Source organism: Anarrhichthys ocellatus, unplaced genomic scaffold (genome assembly GCF_004355925.1).
Source record: "Anarrhichthys ocellatus isolate YVR2014 unplaced genomic scaffold, GSC_Weel_1.0 scaffold37, whole genome shotgun sequence".
NCBI classification, from domain to species: domain Eukaryota; kingdom Metazoa; phylum Chordata; class Actinopteri; order Perciformes; family Anarhichadidae; genus Anarrhichthys; species Anarrhichthys ocellatus.
In genome coordinates this window covers 1635634-1663384 of record NW_022280067.1, presented here as the reverse complement: position 1 = coordinate 1663384, position 27751 = coordinate 1635634, and the positions used below count along the sequence as shown (strand labels likewise).

The following is a 27751-nucleotide window of genomic DNA, read 5'->3' as shown; positions in this document are numbered from 1 at the left end:
AGGAATTACTGTCACCAGAAGAAGCAGCACACAGTGTTTGAGAATTCAAGTCAGTGTGCTCATTTTAATCACATCAAGTGGTAAAAAGTGTTTTGGTCATTTAATTGTCTTTGCTTGTAAATTTCACGAACACATGGTCACGGCTCAGTAGTGACCCATTTACACACGCTACAAGCGGGTGATATCAAACATTACACTTTTTGGAAAGGTGGCAGTGTCACATAAGCATCTGAACAGGAACAAAGTGTTTCACATATCTGATTATCTTCTCAAGAGCAAATCATAAGAATAATAAAATTGAACAAATACTTTAAGAATAGATTTAGATTCTATCTTCATATACATGCAATTTCTTTTTTTTTAACATGCAATCTAATTAGAATGTTACACGAATATGTAAACGTATTAAACTTTCGGGCAAACTCCCATTTTGCAAAGGTGAAATTAATTTGCTATTTACAAATGCTCTTTTATAGATCTGTGCATTTTCTGATTGGTTCTTATGCAATCGGTCTTTGTGGACTTCACAACAGTCCATCCTGTATTAACCGCTCAAGTACCATTATCAATAAATTAAGTATTTCAATACAAGATGCTGTATATACATTTTAGTTAAAGAAATATTAAATTAGAATCATTCACGATAGTTGTCTATTTTCATGTAAATATAAATTTAATAATACATTGTTTTATTTTATTTTCAGCAATTACCTTGTATGGTTAAGATTCATTAAAAAGTATTTGTGCACTCATGTGCATCCTGGGTATCTTGTGGTTTTTGGAGTATCCCTGTTATCCGTTAGTCATGTAAACATCATATTCTGGTTTCAGAAACCTGGATACGCTGGCTAGAGTATTCCGATAGAAAACAGGATACCTCGGCCATTTCCAAGTTTCTGAGTATTATTTGTTAGTACAGAACATAGAGGCTGAGATGGTGAGAATACCTGCAGGCCGACGATCAGATACCTGGATTCTGTAATGATCGTGTATACGGGGATATGAATAGAAAGGGTTTTCATTTTCCATATAAACGCATATCCTGAATACGATCAAACACAGGATAAGACTGAAAACCAGGACAGTAGCATGTAAACGCATACACTTTGGAATTTTTCCAAGATAGTCAGATCAACAAAGAACTTGTGGGAGTGAAGTGGGGGTTTTACGATATAAGACATTTTCAAAGTAATCACAAGTATACGGACCAATAAACCACATTGAAGAAGAGGAAGGAGAAAGGGAAGAGGGCTCGGGCGTACAGGTCGACTCTTTTGGCAGCAGAGGGGATGACCGGTTTCGGGGGAGGAGGTCTCTTTTTGTTCTTGGCCTGGGATTTGCCGTGAGCACCGGCGTTATTGATGGGTTTCCCGTAGCAGTCAAAGTTTGACAGCTCAAAGTCCCGCGGGAGCGAGCCCACGATGCTGAAGTCGTTGGCCCGCAGGTCTGATTTAGAGGTGCACACCTTCTTACAGCGAGTCTCCGCCACCTGGGTGTACGAGAACGACATGAGGGAAAACAGAATTGATTATTACATTTTGAACCTTTTCTTCTAACAAAGATAAGATCTTATTAATAATCTGAATGTGCTGCTGGCAGCCCCTGAGGCTGTTTAATCAGTGCAAAGAGCGTCTGAGCAGGAGACTGGGATGACTCTTGGTTCTAACAAAGATTATTCCATCCTGCAGAATGAATATTCCTAAAAATAGTGATTATTAAATAGAGTGGTTCTTAAATTTATTGCAACTATTATCCAGTGCAACTCCTCTCTACCGTACACTAGCAGCAAATATGCCGCCTACAAATTAAGGTTCCCAAACAACTGCATTCTCAATTACGTTCCAAGGAAAACTTATTTTCTCCTGGATGATGGTTGCAGTTTTGAAAACAAAACAAAAAATTGCAACAAATGTTTCGACTCAAAAACCGACTTGGTTAGGTTTGGCCTACTATAATCATGTTTGTGACGTAACATAAGTTACGATTATAAATTGAAATAAGGGGACACTGACCATCCCACCTATCCATTTCCACCTCCACCCACCGCAGACAATGATTAGAAATGTGTTTGTGATATGCGTTTGTGATCCCGACACATAATTGGCAATGCAGTTTCACTGTATGGGATCCGATTTTTTGAGAAAAAAGTGACCTATAGCACTCTCGCCCTTGTCCTGTTACCTGCCTTCCTGTTTATGACACCTACCTACTGCTTGTTTGTTTTTCTGTTACAAACCTTTGCTCCAAAACCTGAAGCCTAAACATTTTTTTTATTTTTTTATTTCACCTGATCTATGTCTGACTTCTGCTTTTGAGTCTAATGCAACTGTAATGCCATATACACTTTATAAAACATGTCAATTTGATCAACAGGGCATTATGTCCGTATGCAATCCACGTATTCTTAATTGTTCTGTCTTTAAAATATACGTGACAGACATTTTTTAAAGCTCTTTGAAGCTCTGTTTACTGGTATAACGACACCATTCTGCATCGCAGAATAAAACAGAAATGTTGGCATTGGTTTCTGTAATTCACACCACATCCATTTACTTTTGTCCCCTCCCTATCTCTCTGTGTTGACAACAGAAAAACAAAAACAGTGTTGTAATCATAAAGTGGCAACGATGTCTCTGAGAAGTCATTTCATCTAAACTGTGAAGAACATTTAAATGAGGCTTGTTGTGGACTGTTGGACTCGATTGAAAACAAACTATACTTCAAAAACCCAATAAAGGAGCCTGTTTGATCCTGAAGCTTGGACAGAACTCATGCTGCTAAATCAAAACTACTGTTGTTTTAGGATGAAAATGAAAGAGTTTTGGAGCCAAGATTAGATTGACCATGTGCTCTACAATGCTGCCTAATATGGTTGCCGTCTCATCTTGAGTCTTGTAACTCCACTACACTCGCCATGTGTTATCACAGCGGACAAACAGCATGAGAACTATCAGCAGAAGGACGTCGTTTCATTATGATGTCGTCCAAAAAAATCCTTTCATCAACTTCCCTGAAGGCCTGCGGTGTGAACAGGATCTAATCAGACTATGGATGCTTACTCACTGAAGTCATTAAGCTCATTAGAGCTTCATTATTTTGATTTGGTTTTGACAAGAAAACCCATTAGACCTCAATGGAATAGTGTAATCCTCTCGAAACCAAATGTGGTCTGGACAAACGTAGACTCAGAGGTAAATTAATTTCAATTTGCCGTACAATTGAGAGACCCATACAACATGCTGCATGTCTGATGTGCATGCGAGTGTCAGACTTGAGTCCTGACTAAGATGTGAGTACGAGCATGTTAGAGACAATGCCAATTTTCAATGATTGGGTTTCTCTGTGCCCCAATGGTACAGGCCTGCCTGAGGATGTTTGATGTGGAATATGCATTTTTTCATTGTACTGTGTGTTGTTGCTGTAGGTGGGAGGTTACTTGGAATCATACACATAAACACAGACGTAGTGTGCAAACACACACATACAAAGCAACTAAAAAGCACCATCACTGATATGTTTTGGTGATTAACTGCAGCTTCAATACCCAAGGGGATGTTCTTTATACTTATGGATATGAATGCAATACACATATTTAAATCCGATACATATATAGGACCAGGAAAGATGCAGTCAAATCAACAAGGTCAGTGAAAAACAGAAACAACTAGCCTCTAATCCCAAAACAGTTTTTGCTTGGTTCTAAATTGATGCAATTTTAAATAGTTTGGTTTTTACACAAATGGTTTTCAACACAAAGTAAAAAACTGTATATAAATAGATAAAGGAGAATGTAAGTGTTGTAAGAACCCTTTGTGTACATTCTATGAGTTAGTAATGTCAACAAAAAAAACATTGATAGTGAGCAACAAAAACACTTTTTTCCTTTCTTCTATTTCCATTTGGGTTGATTATGTTTTAAAATGTTGGCAACACGTGTTACCATCATCATGCCTTGAATTATGCACACATAAAGTATTAGTTTGCCATGGAGTCAGGGGGTTAGCTGTTGGCTACACCTGAGCCCTGTATTGTTTGCTTGTTGCATCAAGACATGCTGCATTAGCCGTAAGGATGTAGATGTTAGCATGTAAGGATGCAAACAACAGGCAAGATGACTTCTGATTAAGAAGAAAACGTCTCAAGTGTTATTTTTTAAGCAGTTCACTTTTTCTTTTGACTGCAGCAGTGTGGATACAGACAATAAACAAGGAAAGCTAGAAAGGGCTATGATGAATGGTCCTTGGTCAGATGTTGCAATCATATGGTATGCATCTTGATCAATGGGCTATCAGGAAATACAAAGAAAAGCAACATCTCAAATAATACCGGATACATCATTATTATTGGAAAGAGTAGGTTTAGCTGATTTTAGCAGTATGAGTTTAATATAGGTAAGTTTAATAAGTTTAATTCTGGTGTGACAAAGTATACATAGTAACTCTTGAAATCCATGAATGGTGACAAACACACACGCACACACACAAACACAACAAAGTTATCAAACGAGATCCACTGACTTGCAAGGTGCTGACATGAAGCGGCGTCCCTCCTGTCCCGTTGACCGTGTTGTTCTTGGCTGCGGGGCTCTTTCCCGCAGCTTTCTCCTTGGCGGCTATCTTGGCCTTCTCGGCCTCGATGCGCTTCGGGCTGTTGAGCATCACTTGGACCACGGCGTACTCCACCAGCGAGGCGAAACCAAACAGCAGGCAAGCGATGAGCCAGATGTCGATGGCCTTGACGTAGGACACTTTGGGCAGCTCCGAAGCCAGGGAGGTGCACTCGGAGGACAGAGAGAGCACCGAGAGGATGCCTAGACAAAGAGGGAAGACGATTAACCTTATCAGTCAGCAAAGTGAGAAGAAGTTGGATGAAAGAAAAAGAAAATTGTAACTTTTTCACCGACAATGACTAATCGGTAACGATCAGCTGATCAGTGATGTGAGTTAAGAGCGTCAGAACTTAATTGGTGCTTCCATAATACATTTAGCACATTTGAGGAAGTTTTATTGATTTTTTTTCATTTCCATATGGCTTTTCTAATGCGATACATCAAAATATTTGAACGGAAACACAGCTAATGTCAACTTCTGGTACAATTCTTTTATATTTTGGCCAAGAAAGTATTGAGGATCAATACCCAGCTCCGGTTAATCATATGTTGAATTTAACCATGTAGTAATGAAACACCGGTTACATAAGACAGTCCAGCTTGTGCCGCCTAAATGCTTGTTTCCACTGTGGAAAAGCATTTTATCAACCTACTGCTGAGAGAAACAAAACTGATTCATTTCCTCTTCAAAGCACATAATACTGAACAAATGAATCTCCCAATATGCACATACACTGTAATAAAAACCTCACATCCACACAGGGTTTCTTAGAACATGTTCCTTTACCTCTTTCATTAGGATGTCTCCAAGAGCTCAGACATCCTCTAATTGCAGTAATTTTAAATAGTTTTTATCTCTGATAGCTAACGAGATTACAGGTTAGAGATTCCCAGTGCACAGCAGAAATAATTACAACCACTCTTTAAAGGATGGTATTATAACCACCAATGAATGGCTTTACTCCAATTTCCCTTCCTGTAATGATTCTTTAGAGAGGTAATAAATACAATGGAATGACCGGTGGATTTTGCCTCCAGGCCTCATTATGGTCAGGTTATGGTCCCTACTCGTCAAGGGAGAGTTCATATAGGGTTCAGGATTTCTAATCAAACTGCTCCTTCATCACTGCAACGAGCTGTTAAACGGAGCATTTGTCATCATGGAAGCCAAACTATTATCCACAAAGAGAGAGAAACAAGTGGTGGCGATTCGAAAATAGCTTTGTTTGACTTGTTCCCCAATGACACACTCAGCTGCCAGCTCAGCTGTCCAAAGTAAACCTGGACTTTGTATCAGACAGAAAATCTAAAAAAACATATTTCTGAAATGCAAAGGTAAACCCATTTAATTGTAACATTAACTCACACCCCCCTATGGGAAAAGACAACACACCGTGTATCGATGAAAATACACAAAAACGCACGGTTAAATAAAACCCATCAACACAAAGACATGGACACACACTTAAAGGCTAACACACACACACACACACACACACACACACAGAAGAGCAATAAATGAGCGTAGTCCCACACCTAAATGTTGACTGACCTGGACTGATCCCATTTAGAGAGAAGTCAGAGGAGGCATCCAGGAGGAGTTGGAGTGATGATGGGACGAAAGTGGTGATAAACAACTGGGGGAGGATGGAGAAAAGGAGGAAGTGGACGACTGGAGTGAGATAACAAAATGATTATCTCATCCATGCAGCCCTGCACACACAGAGGTGCCCCTGGGATACTGTTTGTGGGTGACAATGACATATCACACGCAGGTGAAATTATGGAGGGGTAAAAAGTAAGAGGTGAAGTGGAATGCCCATTGTTAAGCAAACAGAAGCTTTGTCTGAATTCTTAATATCATGCGTCAATTCAGGCCGTTCTCATTTCCTGGGCGTCAAATACCGCCGTTCTGTCACGCCCCTCCACGTCTGATTCCGACACACAAGGGAGGGGGTGGAGGTGTCAAGCAAAAGGGGTCCGACACTAAGGGGTCTGACAAAGCGTTAGTATATGATGAGTTGGGATGGGAACGTGTTGTTCAGTTCTACCATGTGCAGTGTTAGCCTGGATGTATGTGAAGTACATTAATATGTAGCACAGACTGATATAGTAATACATAATATAAAAGAATATACTTTGTTTGGTAACTTATTACAAATAAAAATATGCAGGGCTGCAAAAAGAAAAAAAGAAATGGTGAAGAGTAATAAGTAATGAGGTGAGGTCATCACTTTCATCAGTCGTCCATTTGGACCAAACAAAGCACTGCTCCTCATGCGCCTCAGCACAGCCCTTCATTAATTTGGGTTAATAGAGATCAGGTGTACCTCGTTGGCCAGCTGAGTGTCCTGGTTCTCTCTGTCTCCTGAAAAACTCTTGCTGCCCACAATGATTAACATAAAGATTTAACAGAAACACAAGAGTCTGTAATTGTTTCCTGCCATCAGCTAAACTTTGTACCTGCATACTTTGAACTTAGCCAGTAGCCAAAATTTACTAAATGTAGTTAAATTGTTTGTGGCAAAAGGGATCAAATCAGCAGGGAAAGTAACTGGTGGGGTTATATTTGAGATTTTAGTCATTTAGGTAATTTGTTGTGACTGAGTGCGTTGGCAGATCAATGACAGATGTGGAAATCAAACCTATTAGCCTTCGGTTCTTTCCAATGACTAAAAACTAGGGACTTTTACAGTAAAAAAGTGCAGTAAGTACACATAAACAGGGGCTCAAATTCCCATTCATTGAGACGTAAACTCAATAAATGCTACTTAAAAGCACGACTGTACCTAAAGCACCGCTGTGGTGGGTCCCTTCTGTCAATTACAGCTATAATCAGTGATTTATCACATATAGAACAACACTGGACATGGCACCATGGTTGATCAATATAGTCCTTTGTGGTGTCAAAGTGATTGATGTTGTCGTGATTGGGGCGGCAATGTCAGTGATCCCTAAATATATATAAATACAGATTATTTGATCAACTACAATATTTTCCATATGGATTTTTCCCACCTAATTACCTCAATGACACTCGCAGTCTCACTCACCCCTCTTTTTGCTCTAACATCCAACTATGCACTCGACCCTGGTTGAACAGCACAAGGAATATTTACACATCATTTGTATTGGTAAATGTCAGAGGAAGGTGGTGGGATTGATCAAATAATCCGTACCCAAAGGCACCCTGGCGGCACTCGCATCAGGGTTGATCCAGAAGGAAAGCCAGGAGAGGACTACGATGAGCAGCGTGGGGGCGTAAACGCCCATCATGTAGAAGCCAACCTGACGCCTTAGGGTGAAGATAACCTCCACACAAGTGTAGTACCCTGCACGAGGAAGGAGATTATGGTCAAATATGACTTAAATAACTTCAGTAACAAACACAGCTTGCCTTGAAATTCAAATATGAGAAGCAGAAAGAGTCCATAGGTTGCTGGCATCATACACAAGGTAACGGAGTTAGATACAAACAGCATATAGCTACTTTAAAATACGAAATAATTTATTGTGTTAGTGTTGGCATTTGGATTTTGTGGTTCTTTTCAGCAAGTTGAATATATTGTCACTGTTAGACATTCCCAATATCTCTTTGGAATCACAAAGTGGCTGAGGTACTGACTTTGTTAAATCCCCATTAGGCATTTAGAGGAGAGATAGCTGCCAGGTTAAGTCTGTTTGATCTGGCTGTTTTAGCTCCAACACAAAGCAAAGCACAGCTGCACCATTAGTATTACAGAAAACACAAGAGGAGGGAAATTAAAAAAGGTCAATGGGCATAAGGAATTCAACATCATGTCATCTAACTTTCTTAAAGCTTGGACACGTTTCAGCACTCAGGGCAGCATTCCGAAAAGCACTGCTTCCAATTCATAACCTATTATGAAGAAGAACTAGATCTGTTCTCTGCCAGTTCTTATTCTTAGTGGATAGGAACTAGTTCCTGTTTTCTGAAGGTTATCATTCTTAACAGTGCAGCATAAATTTCCATCCACAAATGATCAATTCAAACCGATCCATCTCTACTAGAAACGCGGCCTCCATTGTTCGGGCTCTCGGCAGTATGGAATATGCATCAACAGACTTCAGACCTCCTGCAGCAGCGTTGTGTTCCTGCTCTCTTCGAGGCTGGTTACTGGGTCCAACGAGACGGTAGAGTGGATCGGGCCGAAGTAATATTTAACTAGCCCGGGGATCTCTGGGGTGAGCTTTATACAGCATAATAAGGGCCGCCTGTGTCGCGGAGCAGGCTCGAACCAGTCGTACACAGAGGTGATCTTTGTGGCTGGCCAGGTTGTCATGGCAACCTGGCCAGCCACATGGCACGGTTGTCATGGCAGTGTGCGAGAGCGCCGAGGTCATACCCGCTCTTTTTGCTGATAGAGATTTTCCATTTCACTGTGAATGTCGCTGTGTACTCACGCTAGTCCGAATACACGTAGGGCACACTGCCAGGACCTTCTTTTTGTAGTTTGAATACTCAGTATTTTTTTTTTGGAGAATGCCATGTTCTACATCTGAGTATGTCAGAGTTGATTATAGCTTTTCTCTGAAGCGACATCTTGGAAATATCTACGTATGTAGAGACACAACTTGTGCCTACTGACACTAAAGGAGTAACCGAAGGGTTGGGATGGACAGGTGAATACATTTGACTTCAACTATTCTTCTGATTGACGTTGGTGCCCAAGAAAATGTAGTAATGTGCCAACAGAGGCAGGGAAGAAAAAGACTCTATGCAATGCATGATTTAAAAACAACTGAAAACAGTTTTATGAAAAGAGAAATGCACTCATGTCTTTGTTAGAGTCTCTGAGACTCTTTGTATTTTCATGAAGACTGTGGCTACTGAAGGACATTTCCTTCACATTTGAAGCTTCTATTGAATATTTTTTGCATGAAGCTTTGAAGTCTGTCGCCCTGAAAACATTAAAAAAATCTTTCAACAAAATCCTCAATTTTAATAAAGTAATTCATTGTAATTGAATGAGTTCGTCTTTTTATAATGAGTCACCTTTCTTTGATGAATATAACTGGTCAGTGCATGCCTCCCTTTGTCTGCGGCAAGCAGGGGAGCAAGTATATATATATCTATATATAATGACTATATAATATATATATATATATATATATATTATTTTTTATTACTGGTCACAATATCTTCCACTCTGTGATTTTAGTTGACATGAACAAACAATAAAAGACTTATCTTAAAAACATCATTTTTTATACAGAAGTTAAATTAAATTTTGAAACGGAAGCAGGTTGACTGAGGTATAATAATCTTTTGGCCTTTACCAGAAAAAATAAAGAAGTCACACGGCATCCCCTTAAGTCAGATAAGAACATTCAATTGAAGCTGGCTCGCTGCAGCTCAGGATCCGATCTACTCAGATTTCATCTTTCAATCAACAGCAAGCAACTAATCTTACCTTAACAAAAGGACACATTACCCTCACTGGATTTCTTAGACTAGGAACCCAGAATAAGACAACTTCAATTCTGAGAGAAAAATCCATGAATGGATGAAAGGAACGGCACTCGAGTCAAAACCCTGTTTGCTTCAAGACATTGTGGTTGATGGAAATGCTGGAAAAGGTATGTTTACTCGAATATTTTACTTTGCCGTACATTTTCAGTTTTGCTCCGACAGGAATACCTCAATTTATGGCTGGAGTATTTTTTCAATGATTAAATATCTACTTTTGTAACTTCCTGTGTAAAAATATGTGAGGAAAATGGACAAGGACAATACCTGTTCCTGAATAGAATTTGGTGCAGTTCCCATAATCAATATCTTCTTGTCTGATATCAAACAGTGGCAGAGTGATGGCCTCCATTTGCACTGGGTCTCCTGTCTGCCACATAAACTGCAGGTCGTCTGTGGTGTAGCCAACTGGATGAAAAGGAGTACACAATGGGAATACACAAAAACACATATACATTGTTGAAACCACGGTAGTGGTTACACAAATACATATTTAAATATCCAGTCGGGTAAGCCATTAGAGGGTAATGGCTTGAAGTTGTTTTGCTAATTCAAGTCTATACTGCTTTGTAAACAAGATGCAATAACCACAGTCAAGCTCAATTAGCTGTGAGACTTTCACAACAACCTTAAAATATGATGATTTATTCCACTTCTCTAAGTGTTCACCACTGAAATTGGCTTCTAAACGCAAGCAAAAAGCTTCCATTTACCCCAAAATAATACTGTATCTCCCAAATACAAATAAGCAGACTAACTGAAATCACATTTACAAAGCAATGATGTGGTTTGTAACTGGTGGTTTATGGTGATATTGTTTCAGGAGAACTCACAGCTTTCAAGTTGCATCTTACACCTCTGTGTGTCCATAGGGAACAATGCGAGGTCCAGAGGACAGGAAAGGGTGACGGACAACCTGGAGGGAGATAGAGAAAATTCAGTTGATGCGCTTTTGTAACCCTCTTCTACCCACCACTCACAGAGAAGCCTTGTTTTTTAGACACTCGTACTACCTTGAGATTTCAAAGGATTTTAAGGTTTACCCGTATTTGCATGGGATAAACAAAATGTTACTCTCAAAATTACAAACACATTCACAAGGATTATATTGTATCTGGAGACGACTGAAACCAAACACAGCGGAGTGTAGCTGTAGCCCCAACTAGTTTACAGTGAGCCCCTTGAACGATAAAAATGTTGTTTTTTTTACCCAATGCTTTGCATGTCAACAGTCTCATTATCTTTTCCGAATTTTGCTCTCACAGCCTGCAGCCTCAATGACACAGAAAGAAAAGTAAATGCTAGCAAATAAGGGAAACAAGTCTTCCCTAACTGATTGATATGCAGGCAGGAATAAACTAATCATTGCAGATTTGCAGGGCATTAAGAACACAAATGACCAATTATTGTATAACCATATTAGGGTCTCCAGGTAATAGTCCGACTAGGCCTTAAATCATATGTTTGTTTAGTCTTGCGTACACACGTATTTAAAGCTACATTAGGCGAGCTTTGCACTGAGCCTAGTGCTGCCATTGAATTGCCATTTTGTTACACTTCGTCATTTATCCCATCCGACATCCGACGTTCGTCCTTTGCGAGTGTCCTTCCATTCCACAATTTATTTTTCAGTTGACATGTAATCTACGGTAGTGGCTTTCAGGAGGAGTTAACTTAATTTCTTTTTTTAACATTGATCGAAAATATATGTTGATTCAAGCCTCGGTTACACTCTCAAACGGAAGCGTACATGGACAGCCGGGACACCAAGTGGTTCTGTTTATACTGTCCACTTGGAGGATGCATTCCACACGTGCAGTGTGGAATTTTTTTTTTACACTTCGAGTCTTTTTTTGTTATGTTTAGTGACAAAGCTGTTTAAAATTCGCACAAATATCCTGCTGTATATGTGTTCTGAACTTACTACCATATCTGCAAAGAATAAAAATACAAACAACACTTTTTACCCCAATTGTTCCCTCGTTTAAATAGAAGATCTAAGACTTTTTCTTGTGCACACAAAAGGCTAATTTCTCTACAATTTTGGTCAATAAATTTGTTGAAATACATGAGTGAGCACATATCCTTTTCCAAGATAATCCATCAAACCTGACAGGTGTGGCATATCAAGACACTGATTGTGTGTCTGTTGTGTACTTTCCTGCTTCACTAGAGGCAGATTCCCCTCACTCGTTACGGTGGACGGGTAAATAAAATCAATGAATCTATACATGCTACTTTGATTTCTTCGTTCATGGAAGACTGTATTTTTTTGCTTCCAGTGGGGGATTCCCAGTAAGATCAGGTTACAGTGGTGCAGTGGGGAAAAATGAATGTGGAAACTGCCAATCAGATTTATTTACTCATTAATCAAAGGTGCCCACCTTGCACTGTGATTATGATTTTTAAATATTAGACACTCCGCTAACACTCTAAAGGGGATGGGACATCCTCATGTAACAATTACAAAACTTACAACAAAAGAAAAATATTGAATCAGGCTTTTAATTTAAACGTTCCAAACATTCTGTTGGAGCAGGAAAAAATAACTACTGTTATCTTGAATGTATGAAAAATATCTAAGATCATTACCTCATACTGATGAGGACGTCTCCGTTACGGAAAATGAAGAGGAGAATGTTCTCCTGGGTAACGTCGTGAAAATTGGCACTCTTCTCGTTGGCGAAGAACAGGTCAGGTTTCCAGAGACATTTGAACATCTTTGGATCGACGGTGAGAGAATCAGACTTGAAGTCCTGCGGTAGCTTTAGCCTCGGGTCGTTCCATCGCTGCCGCAGGAAGATGTTGACTCTGTAATCCTGTACAGCAGACAAGCAGACATGGTTAATGTCTGTATCAGGTTAGTACTAACGGATTTCATGATCTTTGGGGAGATCCCTCTCCATAACACTGCAAGATGTGTCTCAAGAAGCATTTTAGATACTTCTCTCTGACACAAATAATTTGTGTTAAAAACAAGAAAAGAAATGTGACATTATTAGCACCTTTCCTACATGACTTTTAAGACAGTGGTAACTTTGTTTAGGATACAGAAGTTCTAACTCATTGACAAGTTACATTTTCTCACAGCAAATATCTCAACAAGACCTTCAACAGACCACTTGAATGTGCCGAGTGATATTTTACAGCTGCAGTGAAAGCTTGAGTGACATCTACTTGTAACGCAGTAAACATAGAGAAAACACCACCCAAGGGTCAAAAGTTATCAATACAGCAACATGTGATCCAGCAAATGCCTCATTAGAGAGCTTATTAGTGAAATGTCCACATTCTTGTTGGTGGGAAAGTATCACTCAGCGAGGCTTTTGGACGTTTGTTTTTGTGCATGCTTTGATGGCGTGCCTCAAGCTGCTCTGGGACCAGGTGTTGGGAAGGACTATTAACGCTGAGTGTGAAGACGGATGACATGTCAAATAAAGCCGCCAAAATACCAGCTGTATGAGTGTGTGTGTGTGTGTTCCTGCGTGATAAGTTAGCTTCCACCTTCCATCCCTTCATTGTTCCCAGGTTTTATAATATTGGTTGCCTTTTTTTTATTTGTTTGATGCAGTAGCGAATCCAGAGTCGGCTAAATGGCAACATTTATCATTGCTTTATGCTCGGTGCGCAGGTGTTTGAATTTAAAATGGTGCAATTGTTCTCATGGGAATACAGTGTAGGTGTTCATAAAATCAGCAGCAGGACCCATAACAGACCGTGATAACATTTACAGGGGAATTTTTTACAATCCCAAATTTCTCCACCTGGTTGAAATGATAAAAATGGGGACTTATGTTAAACTTCTGCAATAGACTATGTAGGTGTCGGTGTTCCTTTGGCAAATCCTTCTAGTCAGTGCAAGGAAATACATCCCTTTGAATCACACGTACTAAACATTGGACGAGTTGGTCTAACATGGTTGTGCATTCATTGCAATGCAACCCTGTCTCATAAACATGGTTTCCCATAAAACTGAACTGCATTTTCAGTTATGTTTCGACAGAAACGTGTCTCCAACTGGATTACGGTCACTTGCTTTTAACGTTGTGAATTAAAAGAAAAGAAAAGAAAAACGTGGTAACAAAACTACTTGGTAGCATGGTTTGTTACTTAAGTGAAGTTACATATGTAACGTCAAAAAAATAGGTTCTTGAAAAATAAGAACGTGAAATTCGTGTGTTTGACCCATCCATACACCCCAACTTCCTCCCTTCGCGGACTTCCGTGGACTTTGATAAGAAACTTATTTCTGGTACGTCAAGAACAAACGTAATCCGGGAAGAAATATGTTTCTCTCAAAACATACGTGAAGTGTCTTTGTCTGGAAACAAGGACCAGACTGTCCACATTTCACAAGCATGCTATTGTCTTTCTCTGGTTCAGTCTGACCAACTTCTGGTGGATGACACAAAAATAATATATTAATATAGGTGTTGGTGGTCCTTAAAAAAATGGACTTAACAGTTCAAATTGTCAGTAGTTTGTCAGGAGTTTTAGAAAGTCTGATGCTGTTGTTTCCTCTGTCGTGGATGTGTTTTGGTCACATGTCCTGCAATTCCAACTTTGGCCACCATGACAAATTATCAAACCCCTCTCTCCGGGCTTGCTTTAAACTCAGTGATCCTCTGACTCACTTACTTCATCCATTGGCTCTAATCCCTGGCAACATGTTGAACCTATCCCTGAGTTAAGTTTATCTTGGCTTCAGTTCTGCAAAACATCATTTTTGGTTTTTCAGATGTTCTTCCATCTTTGCTTTTGTTTGGAGCCTGCCTCCATTCACAACACATGGCTCGCAGTTACTACAGTGATTCTCCATTTGCAATTGCACATTTCTGATTAAAAGTGTGCAATGCTGACAAATATTAGTTTTATATATGTGTGTGTGTGTGTGTGTGTATTTTTAACTACTTTAGTTGGAGCCAGGTTTGACAGTGAGAGACAGCCAGCTGACATGAATGTGGTTTTATAGTGCATCTGTTCTTCATGAAAGCATATTGGTTATACGATTTTTTTCAGCACTATGAAAACTTTTAGTATCCTGCTGTACACTGAACTGAACTACTTGTGTATTTACCAATATGATCTTATGGGAAGGAGTGTGAACAGCATGACATTTTTATGGACATTTCTCACTTGATGATACATTTTAAGCCTTTTTAAGCATCCCTACGTTGTTAACTTGAAACGGTTGCGGTTATGTTTTGGCAACAAAACAACGGTAATGACCGGAGTTATAGATTTAGGCAGCAAAACCCCTTAGTTTTAGAAAAAACATCACAAATGGGCTTAAAGGAATGTAAACTAAGTAAAATAAATACATAAATGACATCACATAAGTACGGATCACACGCAATAAATGTCTGAAAAGTAACTTCAAAATGGACATTTGGTTTCACATGGAACATGAACACCAAAACAGCATACAGCAATACAACTTATTTTTCTACAGATGTTTGTGGTACACCGATACAAATTATAAATGTAGGAGCGTTCTTTTAACTCTTCGAGGTATTTTCACCCTTCATTAAAGTTTATGTCCGAACCAATGTATTCTCCAATAAGTAAGACTCAGCATTGTGCAAGTGTTGAGTATATAATTCTCATCTAGAACTAAATGTCATACTTTAAACATCCAGGTTGGTCTCCTAGAAACCTTTCACGATGTAACTGCATTGTCAGTTACGTTTGACGGGAAACACACACTTGAATGTCAAAAATACGTTTATGATCAAAGTTAAATAAACACAGCACTTTTACCCAGGATACTACTGTTTGTGTCCTTTTGTCTAACGAAAAGTCGTTGTTGGTTTATTTTAATGTTACATGTTACATTTCCCTAAAAACTAATTGAGGATCCAGTTTAGTTGAACAGGAATGTAAGTTTTATGAGAGGGGGTTGATCCAGGATACACGGTGCATACACGGAAAATTTTCATGGAAAAAATGCAGAAAAGATACAATGTTTGATTGATCCATGTGACAAATTACATGGAGTGTTACATGCTGATGTCACAATGTCTTTGAGACAAGAAACCAAATGAAAGGTTTCATTCTTCTCTGTTGTATATGCATTAAAAAATTGACAGCATTTCAAAATGTCAGCTAACACCAGTTTATACACAGAGGTCTTAGGATGGTTTATAAATTCAGCCATAACCCAGAATGTGCTTTATTTCCCTGCCAGTAAACATTTTTGGGAGAAGGAGCAGTGGTCAAACTGTTGATATCTCATTTTGGATAGCCAGCCGTCATTTCTATACAACCTAATTTTAGACTCCAACTCGTCCTTGAGCGACAGCACAAAAAGCTACTGCTGGCTCTTCTCTGTCTGACAGAGATGCATGCCAATTCCCACACCTTCGCTTTCCTGAAAACCAGACAAGGAGATATATCTTCCCTCTGGCTCACTTTCAAGCTGCCTGTTCCGCATTCGATTCCGGAGAGATTTAACACAATCGCTCAGTGAGGAAAACTCAAGCTGTGAGGCAGTACAAAATACACACAACCACAATTCATTTCACCTCACAACATCAAATTAGTCATCCTCTACTGATGATTACAAGCACAAAGTGAAAATAGATATTTTAACTACAGTGGACACAATGTGGTGTTTGGCCTAGGGAGCTGTAAATGATGAGAGAGGCTTTCCTGAGATCAGATACCCCACAGAGTGATGAATTAAGTGGAAGAGTTGACCAGCTGTCCCTTCTTCTCCTCCTGGATCCATTTTGAACTGTCCTCAATTTCATTTTCTCTCTGTCTTTTGTTGGGCGTCCAGGGGAAGAAGGAATACAGATTTGCCATCTGTGAGTCCCTTGTCTTTTTTTCTGTCTCAGTCTTATGCTCTTACTTGTTCCTTCTCGATCACATCGTTTTCCTTCATTTCTTTTAATTCAAATGTTCCTTTTCTCTGTTTTTCCATGTTATCCTTTCCAATCTGTATCATTTCTCTCAATCTTCCCCTGTTCAATTTCCTTCTTTTTCATCTTTGGTCTCTTATTGTCTGGTATTGTCTTCTTTCTCTGTCCCCCTTCCCTTTCCTTTCGTCTTCCCCCTTTTGCTTCCCCTTGCCATTCCTTCACTTTCTGCTTACTGCCCCATATCGTTTTTCTTCCTCAGCTCTTTTCCACCTTAAGCCTTCATGTCGCGTGCTTCCTGATCTTTCGTTCTTCTTCTGATTATTCTCCTTGATTCCCTATTTTCTTTACCCCCTTTTTTGTTTCTTCCTATTGTTTTTCTTTTCGTCCATCATCCGCACACTCCGGTTCTTAATACTTCGGGTTTTAGGGTTTCGCATTTTCAGCTCTGGTCTGTAATTGGTCCTGGTGTAAAGCTCTCCACTGGAAGATTTAACAAGCGGACACACTACTGATCTGCAGCCAGAAGACATCTCCAGAGAACATTTTCATGCAGCTCCAATTCCAGTAAGATCTAAGGCTTTGTTCAGAGTGTCATGAAATGAGGTAGGAAAACACTGATCACTGCTTTGGACTGAGACACTTTCCAGACCTGCAACAGGACTCTGGGAGCAAAGGTCTAAAATCTAGCACTATATCTTTCCAGTGAAGACAGACTGGCCGTATATTCCAGAACTAAAATTGGATCATTTATACAAATCAATAGCAGGTTTCTGAGCAAAAAAGGTACAGAATTGTAACTGAGCTGCTACACAATACACGGGTCTGCTAAACTTGTCATGAAAGTAATGTTGCATCTCTTGCCAGTCTTTAAGACTTGTATGCTTTTCTATGATTTCATCTTTAGCTCATTTGTTTGAGGAGCATACGAATTGTGTCTGCTCTACATCACATATTGTAGTCATCTCCATCAAGCATGAATGCCATTGACCAAACATTGCTGGTTCTTTCACAGCATTTGCAAACAATTCAAATTATGTTATAATTTAAGTTGTTAGTTCAGGTCTTTTTTTGTTGAAAAAACTTAATTGAGGTTTATTATTTGGTATGTTAAGCATTTTACTTGTATTCTGATGTTTTGTCAGATTTGGCTCGATGATTCACCTTGTCACTCAGGAGCCCAAAAAGCGCCTGCATGAGACAGGGAAGATTTTATATTTTGCTATCAATTATTCTGTGAAATGTGGGTCTTCTACTGGAATAAAACTCCTGGATTGCAAACTGTAAATCTGCTTTGCATAGATAGAGGACACTGTCAGGTGAGACAGGATCAAGCCAAATTGTGAATTCTATCACACTGCACTGCATTAATTTAAATTACCTTGTCACATTATTGAACATATTTACTGAGAAATAAACACTTAATGTTTATTGGCTCCTCCCAGCAGCTTTAAATTAAAATACGCCGGAAAGCCGGGCTCATTAGAATCCTACAATAATCTTCCCTTTATTGTTTCCTAAGCGATCGAGAGTCGACCCCAGTGTCGTCCTTGACGTTTAATCTGTTCTTTTGAATTCAAACTGCACTTCTTTATCAGCAATTAAGCCATTAGATAAATGAAGCATGGAAACCCCAGGCCTTCATAATGATTTACTGCTAAATAGTCTGATATCGTCTAGCAAACATGCTCATGCATCCCACTTAAAACTTGTAGGACGGAGCAGTTTTCAGCTCTGACCCACTGAATCTGATTGGCAGACGTATTGATTATCAATACTGTCAGGCTGAAGTGGAATTGAAGTAAATTCTTACCATCGTCGTTTCTTGAATGGAGCCAAAACTGTTGATGAAAATGTTCACTCTGTCTTCCACAGGAATTCCTGGATTTCGAGAGAGGAAAGAAGAGTTTGTAGTATCGAGTCCTGTGTTTTACAGCTGCTTTGCAATGAGAGTGGGGCTCCGCTGTGGATGTAGCTTACAGTAAGTGTCAGCGTGCTTTGAAACCCTGTAAATCTATATTTCTACATATTGTACCTGGCAATTCAATTGATTGTGTTACTGATCAGGCATTATGAAAGACTGTGTCAACATTGCAAAGCAATATAAAATCCCCTCAGCTAAGTTAATGCTGTAAACATATATACTGGCATGTCTTTCGCATAAACTAATAAAATCCTTGATGAATGCAGACTGTTCACACTCCTTTGAATACATTATGTCCTTTGAGGTGTTTACTGGAGCCTCAGGAGTTTCACAGCCTAAATTTGATCATGCAATTCACAAAATGAATGTGCATAATATGAAGGTGGCTTATAGCTCACAACTTCCATGCATTAATGCAACCAAGCGAACTAATAAAATATTCCACAAACACCTCTGCTGTGAGCTTAAAATTCTCTATAGGGCCTATAAAAGCAGCTCTCCATTTTTATAGGCCTGGGCAAAGCAATGCACAAGGCACAGTTTAGGATGTAGTTTGGAAGATTATGACATGGATGTTAATGGACGGGGAGCTTTCAGCCCAACCTGAAATCAAGAGCAGATGTTTGGCTGCTGGAGCGGTCGCAGGCAGTCAGAAAGGGAGCTGATTCTGCTCACAATACATCAAACAGTGAGTCCCAGATACAGCTTCTGCTGCCAAGTGCCAGAGGATGGAAACTACCTGAAGACTGGCGAAGACCATCAGTCAGACGCAGAGGTCGTCAATCACCGCTCACGTTATTTTTATGGCTGTCTCTGTGACACTGAAGGCTGCTAAAGTGTGACATTTACACTGTAAACACTGTAAAGATGGATACTTGTGAAGAATGGAGTAAATAATGAAAAGAACAGTGGCGGATTCAGGCTTGATATTTGAGATAACAGTAGTTAAATATATTGTACAAAATTCACACTCTATGTTCTTTTTTTAAGATTTGACTGTCTTAAGTCACAGATTTCCTTCCCATCACAGCTTGTGTGTGTCAATCCACAACACAGCCAACCCGAGAACACCGGCTTATGGTTACACTGTTGAAGTACATGTTGAATATGCAAGTGTATGTAGGAAAGGAAAAACATTTTCACTAATGCCTCACGCACCATTTACGCAGATAGCTGTCCCTGCACCAGGTTTATGGAGGTACATATTTACAGTATACTTGTATCTTCAATTAGCATGACAGCACTGCAGCAAACATGTAAATTCAGAATAGACAGAGACAGATGAGGAGGAAATGAGACTTGCCTTTGAAGTTGGGCCTTATTCTGGGATCATAGGTGATCAGTAACTTGTTCAAGATGGTACTGGTTGTATTCTCGGGGACTCGGGCCAGATCCTCAGCTGACAGCTGTCTGCAAACAAATAAGACAGAGAGGGAACTGCAGGCACGATTACATTAGCAGGTCAAATTCCTGCCAGATGCACACACACACACTTCTACTCTGTACACTCTTTGATTAAACTATATAACCTTAGAGAGCTACCAGTTAATGGGATTAATTTAGCTTTTAATATTTGGTCCACGCAGGCAATGTTGACTGACTAAGTTGGCATGATCCTTAAAGATAGGGGACATTTTTTCAGCCTCCTAGGACAATTATGTAACACCTTTTGAGAACAATGTATGAACATGTATGAAGTCATTTAGCATTATATTTATAGCAAAGCTATGCGTGTACGCCAGCTCTGTGAAGGCTGTACTTAGGTTGAGCTGTGCTTTCAGCTAAATGCTAACGTCAGCATGCTAACATTTACAGTGCTTACACATGCTTGTATTTAGTAGGTATGTTTACCATGCTAACATTTGCTAATTAGCGTCATACACAGTAGAGTTGAGGTTCGGTTGTGTAAGGAAATTATTTTTGGTTTGTCTGAGGAAATTTGAAGATACTGTACGGGGGTCAAATGCTTAATATGTTACAACATTATCGAGAAATGACAGAGTGGTACAGTGCATGCCATAAAGCAGCAAGTTCAATTCCGATCTTGGGACCTTTGTTGCATGTTATAACTGTATCTCTGTGTCCCCATTTCACTGTCATCTATTTAATAAGGGTGAAAAAGGCCAAAGAAAATAAAACAGCAATTTTCTTGGAACAACTTAATTTGCAAAGTAAACAAGTGAAGAAGCATTTAACTCCATTTTTCCCAACTTAACTTTAGTTGCCTTGTAAAAATCCTTTAAATCATTGAGTCAATGAATCACCAATGTGGGTGGCAAAGAGTACACATGACTTGTCAAGACAAACAGTATTTTTTTTTCTGTATATTTCCACTTTTCATTGAAACCAAAGTGAAATTTTCCCGTCGAACCATCAATTAGCAACACAAAAAAAAAAAGCTGTAAATTACTGCCACAACATAAAGTGGTGGCTTTCAGAGACGTTCAACCAAACATCATTTGCTGTCTGAGGTTGACTGATGGGAAAACAATAGGACAGATTGAAGGAAAGGGGAGAACAGGATCTGGCAAGAGAGACAGGAGAAAAAGAAAGCCTCCTTGTGGGTGGCAATGATTTTCCTGCCAAAGAATTCCCCTTTCTCAAAGCACTTTACATATCATTATGTAAACCTTATCATGCACTGAGGATGAGTTAAAGTGCTCCACAGGAATGCTGCGCAGCGTGTGTATGTTCTGCGGTTCCTCTGATCAAAGTGAAACACATAATTCCCATCCACTAAACCTCTTTTTTCCCTCTTTTTTAACAGACCTCTCTGACAACCTCAAGCACAACAGCTAAACTGGAACCAGTGGTTCCCTTGATCCACAAAGGCATCCGCAGCACTAAACTCGAAATATGTCATACAGCTTACACTTGCCAATACTGGGACTACATCAAACGGTTTCTCCCTCATTTGAAGAACTTTTCATTGTTGAGCCATTTGTTACCATTTAAGGAAGAAGCGGGTGCAGCTCACCACAGTCAAAAGGCATGTTAGGACATATTGAGAATGTATCTGACAACTTCCCTATTTATTTGATACTGTCTTAAACAGTGGCATAATACCAGACAGTTGCAGACGGTCAGCAAATACTAAATAAGGAAATGCTCAAGCAGTGGCCGAATCAGTGTTGGACAAAAAGGTGTGACCTTTGCCTTGCAAGTATTCAGTATTTTTAACACCACATGCTTTTGTCGGATTTGGTGTTGATTTTTGGGACACTCATTGTTCCTTGTTGGCTGGGTTACAGGTTCATATCATACTTGAATAGCTCTGCAGTGAAGCAGCTGATGAGATCTGGTCAAAAATGGAATGGTGGATAAAGACTGGAAAGTATGACACTTCAGGTGTAAAATACACAAAGTTATGCTTTCATATAGCCATTTTAGTCTTTTTTGTAAAAAAAATTGACTCGTCAAAAAGTGATAAAAATGCCTCCAAAATCCCACATTAAGACACCAACACCTTAAGGAACACCATTAAAAAAATCCATGATTTGACTTTTGCAAGAATTGCAATTGGATTTGCAAAAAACACAACAGGATGGTGAGCAGTTCTGTCAAGTAAAATCCTCAGAACCCCCCTCATTGTTAATATACATAGGAAAGCCATGTATCCTCTGAATATGCTAGGTCTCAAGTTTGGGATTGAAAAGATCCATGAGGCTGTGGAATGGCTACTATGGGGACTAACATGAATACAATTGGGGTAATTGGATCCACCAGAGTCTCAGCTTTCCTGTCAAACCCAATTCATGCAATTCCAAGTCTGTTTAGGGACTCCAGTATACATTTATAAAATAAGTGAAAATAACACATTTGTACTGCATGCCAAAAGAACTGCTTGGTTTTCCCCCAACTGCATGTGATTGTTATAAAAAGGCATATCTGTAAAGGGGAGACTTGTACCCAGAGAACCTTTTTTTATTAACGTATCTTGAGGTAAGCAGTCAAGGGACCCCTTTGAAAACGGCCATGCCATATTTTCCGTCCCCAAAATCCAGCCAAATTTTGCATCGCTAATTAGCTTCATTCTCGTCACGCTTGCATGACATGGTTGGTACCATGGTTGTACTATGGTTGCCTAGTTTCATATGGTGTCATAGAATATACTAAAGAGAGTTATGTCGGCCAGGATCGCAGACGATCCACCGGGTCTCATTGTAGTTTAACAACCACTATGGGCACCTCAAATGGTCACACATAAAGGACAGTTCATTAGTCGCTGGGGTACTACCAAGCCAATGACAATAGTTGTACGTCTATTATGGCTACCTGAAGCATATCATGTTGTCAATTCCACTGTACAGTATGACAGCCCATGGTGTTGTTTATCACATACTTACGATGGACAGTAAAACTGCTTCTCTTTTTTATTTCCCTTCTTTGTTCCTTTTTCTTTGGCCGAACCTCCCTCTAGACAAAGAGAAAGGACCAGGAGAAAGATGGCGAGCTTCTTCATGCCCATTCTGGTGTGAGATGAGCCTTTAGGAGAACAAAAAAACAAAACAAAGATAAGGGGGCACAGCATTTAAATGACTCAGACATGGTGTGCAATTTAATAAGCTGCACTTAATTGTATTCTCGTCACATGCAATCAAATCTAAGCATTCATTTCAACATGTGACAGAAGACAGTGGCTGATAAAGCTTTGCCCTCAGTGGGAGTATACGGCTTTGGAGCGATTTATCTATTTTCGGAACACCGTGACTTTTATTTTTACTCTCCTGACATAATGCATTCCCATTTACTCAGGATGCATGTCCCATTACAGTAAATGTCTGAAATGTAAATGAATCAATCGGACATGGTTTAATCAAGTATTGCAAGCATAAATCCAATCAGCGGGAGTAATGCACCCGAATAACAATGGTCATTCAGGACTCATCAGGTGAATGTGACCCCGAAATATCCTCTGCTTCAGTTTACAACCTGCAGGACAATAAAACCTTAAAAATGCTGTTTCTTCGTGCAGCTGTAGATTCTCTTTTCTGTCACCACAGTTGCTTATCACGATATTTATGAACTATATAATTTGGTTTGATCTATGATAGCTGTGGTGTTATAGTTCAATCCATTCTCACACAACAAATAGTAAAATGTAGGAGATAATATGATGCTATGTTTGCCATAAATCTCTTTGTTAGAAAAAGACGAAACAGAACGATATATGGACACTTCTATGCACAGGCAGCGCGCTTTTACGTTTCTTGATAAGGGGCCATTAATCAGCTAGCAGCCGTAGTACCAGAGTGATTCATTCCCCGTCTAGGAAACTGTAGCCCTTTCATATGGACACTGAGACCTCACGCTAAGCCAACAGTCTCATCCCCCATCCTGCCAGCAAGACTGTGTATTAACTGAAGCAGTTTATTGTCTAGACAGAGACGCTCTCCCTCACTTTCCCACCGCCTTGTCCCAGTAACTCCCTGACTGCTCCTCGCCTGCACATTGATCATCTTCTCCAGCGGAAATCGTTTCCACCGCTCAGCTCAGCGCCTTTTGTATCCATGCAAACACCTTGCCTCACCTATAAGTTAACTCTACATAGTTTTATCCATTTGGAAGAGTTCTGCAGAATGTGGGGTTGTCCCACTGTGGAAGAGAAAGTGGAAACCCACACATATCCGATGGCAGCAGCTGGAGTGACGGGGAATGTTTAACTTGGCAACCAAGCACATTTCTTAGAAACCACTTCTTATGTGACCTACAATTTCTATGCCCCATATTTCTTATAGCAATTCTTCTCATGATAACTCCCATCAAAATATGACCACTGGCATGAACAAACCTCGCTTTGTGGCACTGTTTCCCAACTTTTCGTTTGCCTTGTACCTGGCAATAGCTGTTAATAGCAAAGCAATGTTGCAATGTTCCATTGCAATCCTTGGTCACAGGTAACGTGTCTTTAATATGTGAGCAGATTACCAAAGACTCTAGCATTCTTTTCTTCATTTTTAAATGTTTGTTAAACACCTTTTAAACTTAAACATGCTCACTGTTAAAGTAATAGTAATTAATATACAGTACATAGTCATACTAACCAATTGACAGTTTCCACTTAAAGGACAAAGAAAACCACAATGTAACACAGGCTAAACATGTATTTGTATTTATTAAGCAACAATTTAAATATCACAGGAACAATGTTCTTTAAATACATTAGACAAAAAAGAAAAATACATTATTGTTTACAGTGCAAACTAAACTAAACTCCCTTTTCTTATTTAAATGTTTTTGTCAAAGTCATCCATAAGCCTTCTTCAGATGATCTGCCATAGAGTGGACACCTGTGAATAGAACAAATCTTAAGCATAACTGGAGTTTCTGTGATTGCAATTTGACATACACAACTAAAGACAAACATATAGGGTAGCCTCTCTATTTTACACAGTATCATACTCAAATGGTGTTTTGACCCTCTTCTTGTTTGTACACCACAGTATTCAATCTTAACTATATATAGCTCCACTCGCTTTGTGCAAGTGAAAAATTCAATTTTATAGCCTACAAGACAGCCCATAAAGCCAGTCACATTAGCAAGCCAACATTACACACACGCACACACACACACACACACACACAAACATGCAGTGTAAATAGTCTGGCAGCATGTTTAGCCTACTGTTGGTCCATGATGCATTGTGAGCCGCTTGAATTTAAACTAATGGTGCTAATTTCAGTTTGCTTTATTGAAATACAGTAGTCCAAGTACTTACAACGTATGTAGGTCGCGTGATGCCTCACGTTTATTTCGTCAGCTTGTTCACCCGGAAAGAGTCTCTCGGCGGCGCTACCTTCGAAGTAGTCGAAGCGGTGTGAGCCAAAGCACTTGCGCATGCGCGTTACAGCAGTAATCACACTCTCTTTTTTACACAAATCTATGGTATTGGAGCAGATATGAGTTTTATATTGTTGATCTTGTGCACTTTGCTGTGTGTACAATTGAATACATTTCAAGAGATAGCCAGGCCATCGTGCACACCCATGCAAAACGGATATCTGTGCAGAGAAATGTGGGTTCAACCGAGGCCGAGTCGATAAATTGACCTTGGCACTGCCTGAGTCAACTGTGCCACCACTTAAGAACATGACCCTTGCTGTGTTTTACTCCTGGCAATGTTAAAACTGCTGAGGCTTTGTCATAAAGTGGCTGACAATGACTCAGGCAGGCTTACACGGTCTGCCCCATGGGTCCAAGGTCAATAAGCAATTCCACTCTGACCACATCTTTCACACAGGCTGTACAGTTTTTTAGAATATCATAATTATGTCACAGCTCGGTTACTTCTATCTAGCCTTTTCCTCCTTTCACTCACCAAATCAGTTCATTCAGTGCACCTGCCAGTCACACTCACCTCATCAGCTCATCACTCTCACCTGCTCACTCTGCCTCTTCACTATTTAAACCCCTGCCTCACACACACTCACTGCCAGATCGTTCGTTGCTTTCATGCTCAACTTTCCCGCACTCACCCATGGACTGATTCCCTGTTGCCAACCCTGCCTGTCCCGGACTACCTCGCCTTGCCCCTGCCCTGGAAACTTACTCAGCTCTTCTGTCCTTGACCCCGAGAAACCTGTCGTGGATTCTGCCAGAGAATATTCTGCCTGTCGTGCGTTGCTAATAAAGAACTCAAATCAAACCAGTCCGGGTCTTGTCGTACTGCTCCTGGGTCCTAACTACACCCGTAACAAATTATGTCATTCTATAGGAAATAATGAATGTCAGAAGATGATAATACATAGGCAAATGAGAATGAATTATTTATTTGCTATTAATATCAACAATAATACAACAAAAGCTACGTGATTTGGTGTAAATCATATTTATGATTCACCATTTATTTAAAGAATATGATACAATAGGCTACCTGGTGTTTTTTAATTGCAAATATATTTCACCCACGAGGAAAGGCCTGTGTTATGCTTTAACAACATGCATACGCAAAACAATGCGAAGCCCCCAGTATACGCGCGGACTACCGGGGCGCTAACAACCTGTGGCTGATCGTCGCATTGGGTCTCTTTTAAAACATGAGAAAAGTAGGTGACAGTGACACTAGATCACAGCCTGAAGAGCAGAGGGACACAGCGACCACCATTACGGGGAGGCAGGAAGAAGATGGCAATAAATATGAACGCGAGCATGCAATTACGCATCACATGAGCGCGCGTTACGACCATAAATCACACGAAAGTCGGTCATCATAAATCATTCCGCTACTTACCGTTTAGACGTGTCACCTGTCAATTCGGAAACTACACCCAGTGAAGCTGACAGTGCAAACAGCCGTTAACAGAGCTTCCCAGACCAGACGTTGTCTTTATCACCCATTTTGTTCTCCGCTGTCTCCGCTGAAGCAATTTTTGGAATTAATTTGTTGTAAAAAAAAAAAGTTGAATCTCGGCACATTGCCAATTTTTCTTTATTTATCACCGCGCCCGGTTTGTTGTTATTTTGGAATCTGTGTGTGTATGGCTGCTGCCCTTTCGCCTCAGCTCGGGAAGCCCAAGATGGAGGTTTTTGCGTGGTACCTGTCATGCAACATGCGCAGTAGCGGCTGCACGGAGCACGAAAGCATCAGTTCCCCCCCCCCCATCAGCACCACGGACAGCAGCTCTCCTCTTCATCATCCACAGCCGCTGCTAAACGCTGAAACGTGACGTGACGGCAAGGGAAAAAAATAAATGCTCTCGTTTACGTGATGGGTGCAAACGCCTCAGTATTTATGGCCGTGTGGTATTTAGCGGCAGATGGACTTGAACAGAGGGGCTGAGCATCAAGCAGAAACTGACGACAAATTAAGGACGCAATAAAGCTCAGGCCCAGTATCGTAATGAATTATTATGTGGCAATTCTAAGG

The 27751-nt window shown here is 40.0% G+C and overlaps 1 protein-coding gene across 6 annotated transcripts; it reads right to left on the bottom strand.

The window, feature by feature from the left end:
- Positions 1-36: 36 nt before the first annotated feature.
- glrbb (glycine receptor, beta b) lies at positions 37-27584 on the bottom strand. Of its 6 annotated transcripts, XM_031866899.1 has the most exons (10): positions 27116-27584; positions 23231-23369; positions 20188-20294; positions 18774-18841; positions 12693-12919; positions 10934-11016; positions 10368-10508; positions 7789-7941; positions 4518-4810; positions 37-1489 (listed from the first exon to the last, which is right to left on the bottom strand). In XM_031866899.1, exons 2-10 carry the CDS (start codon positions 23350-23352, stop codon positions 1193-1195), a joined length of 1491 nt encoding a protein of 496 aa, XP_031722759.1. In that variant the 5' UTR covers positions 23353-23369; positions 27116-27584; the 3' UTR covers positions 37-1192. The 6 variants fall into 6 exon arrangements, with proteins under 6 accessions (XP_031722759.1, XP_031722758.1, XP_031722760.1 ...); XM_031866898.1 differs by lacking the exon at positions 27116-27584 and having other exon boundaries at positions 23231-25020; XM_031866902.1 differs by lacking the exons at positions 37-1489; positions 27116-27584 and adding an exon at positions 6162-6246 and having other exon boundaries at positions 4727-4810; positions 23231-25020.
- Positions 27585-27751: the final 167 nt, after the last annotated feature.

Coding starts and splice junctions, on each gene's coding strand:
- glrbb (XM_031866898.1), bottom strand. CDS start 23,415: ATGCTGTGCCCCCTTATCTTTGTTTTGTTTTTTTGTTCTCCTAAAGGC. Junction 12,920..18,773: donor CCATTCAAGAAACGACGATG/GTAAGAATTTAC, acceptor TCTGCTGTACAG/GATTACAGAGTCAACATCTT. Junction 10,509..10,933: donor TAAGATGCAACTTGAAAGCT/GTGAGTTCTCCT, acceptor CTTTTCATCCAG/TTGGCTACACCACAGACGAC.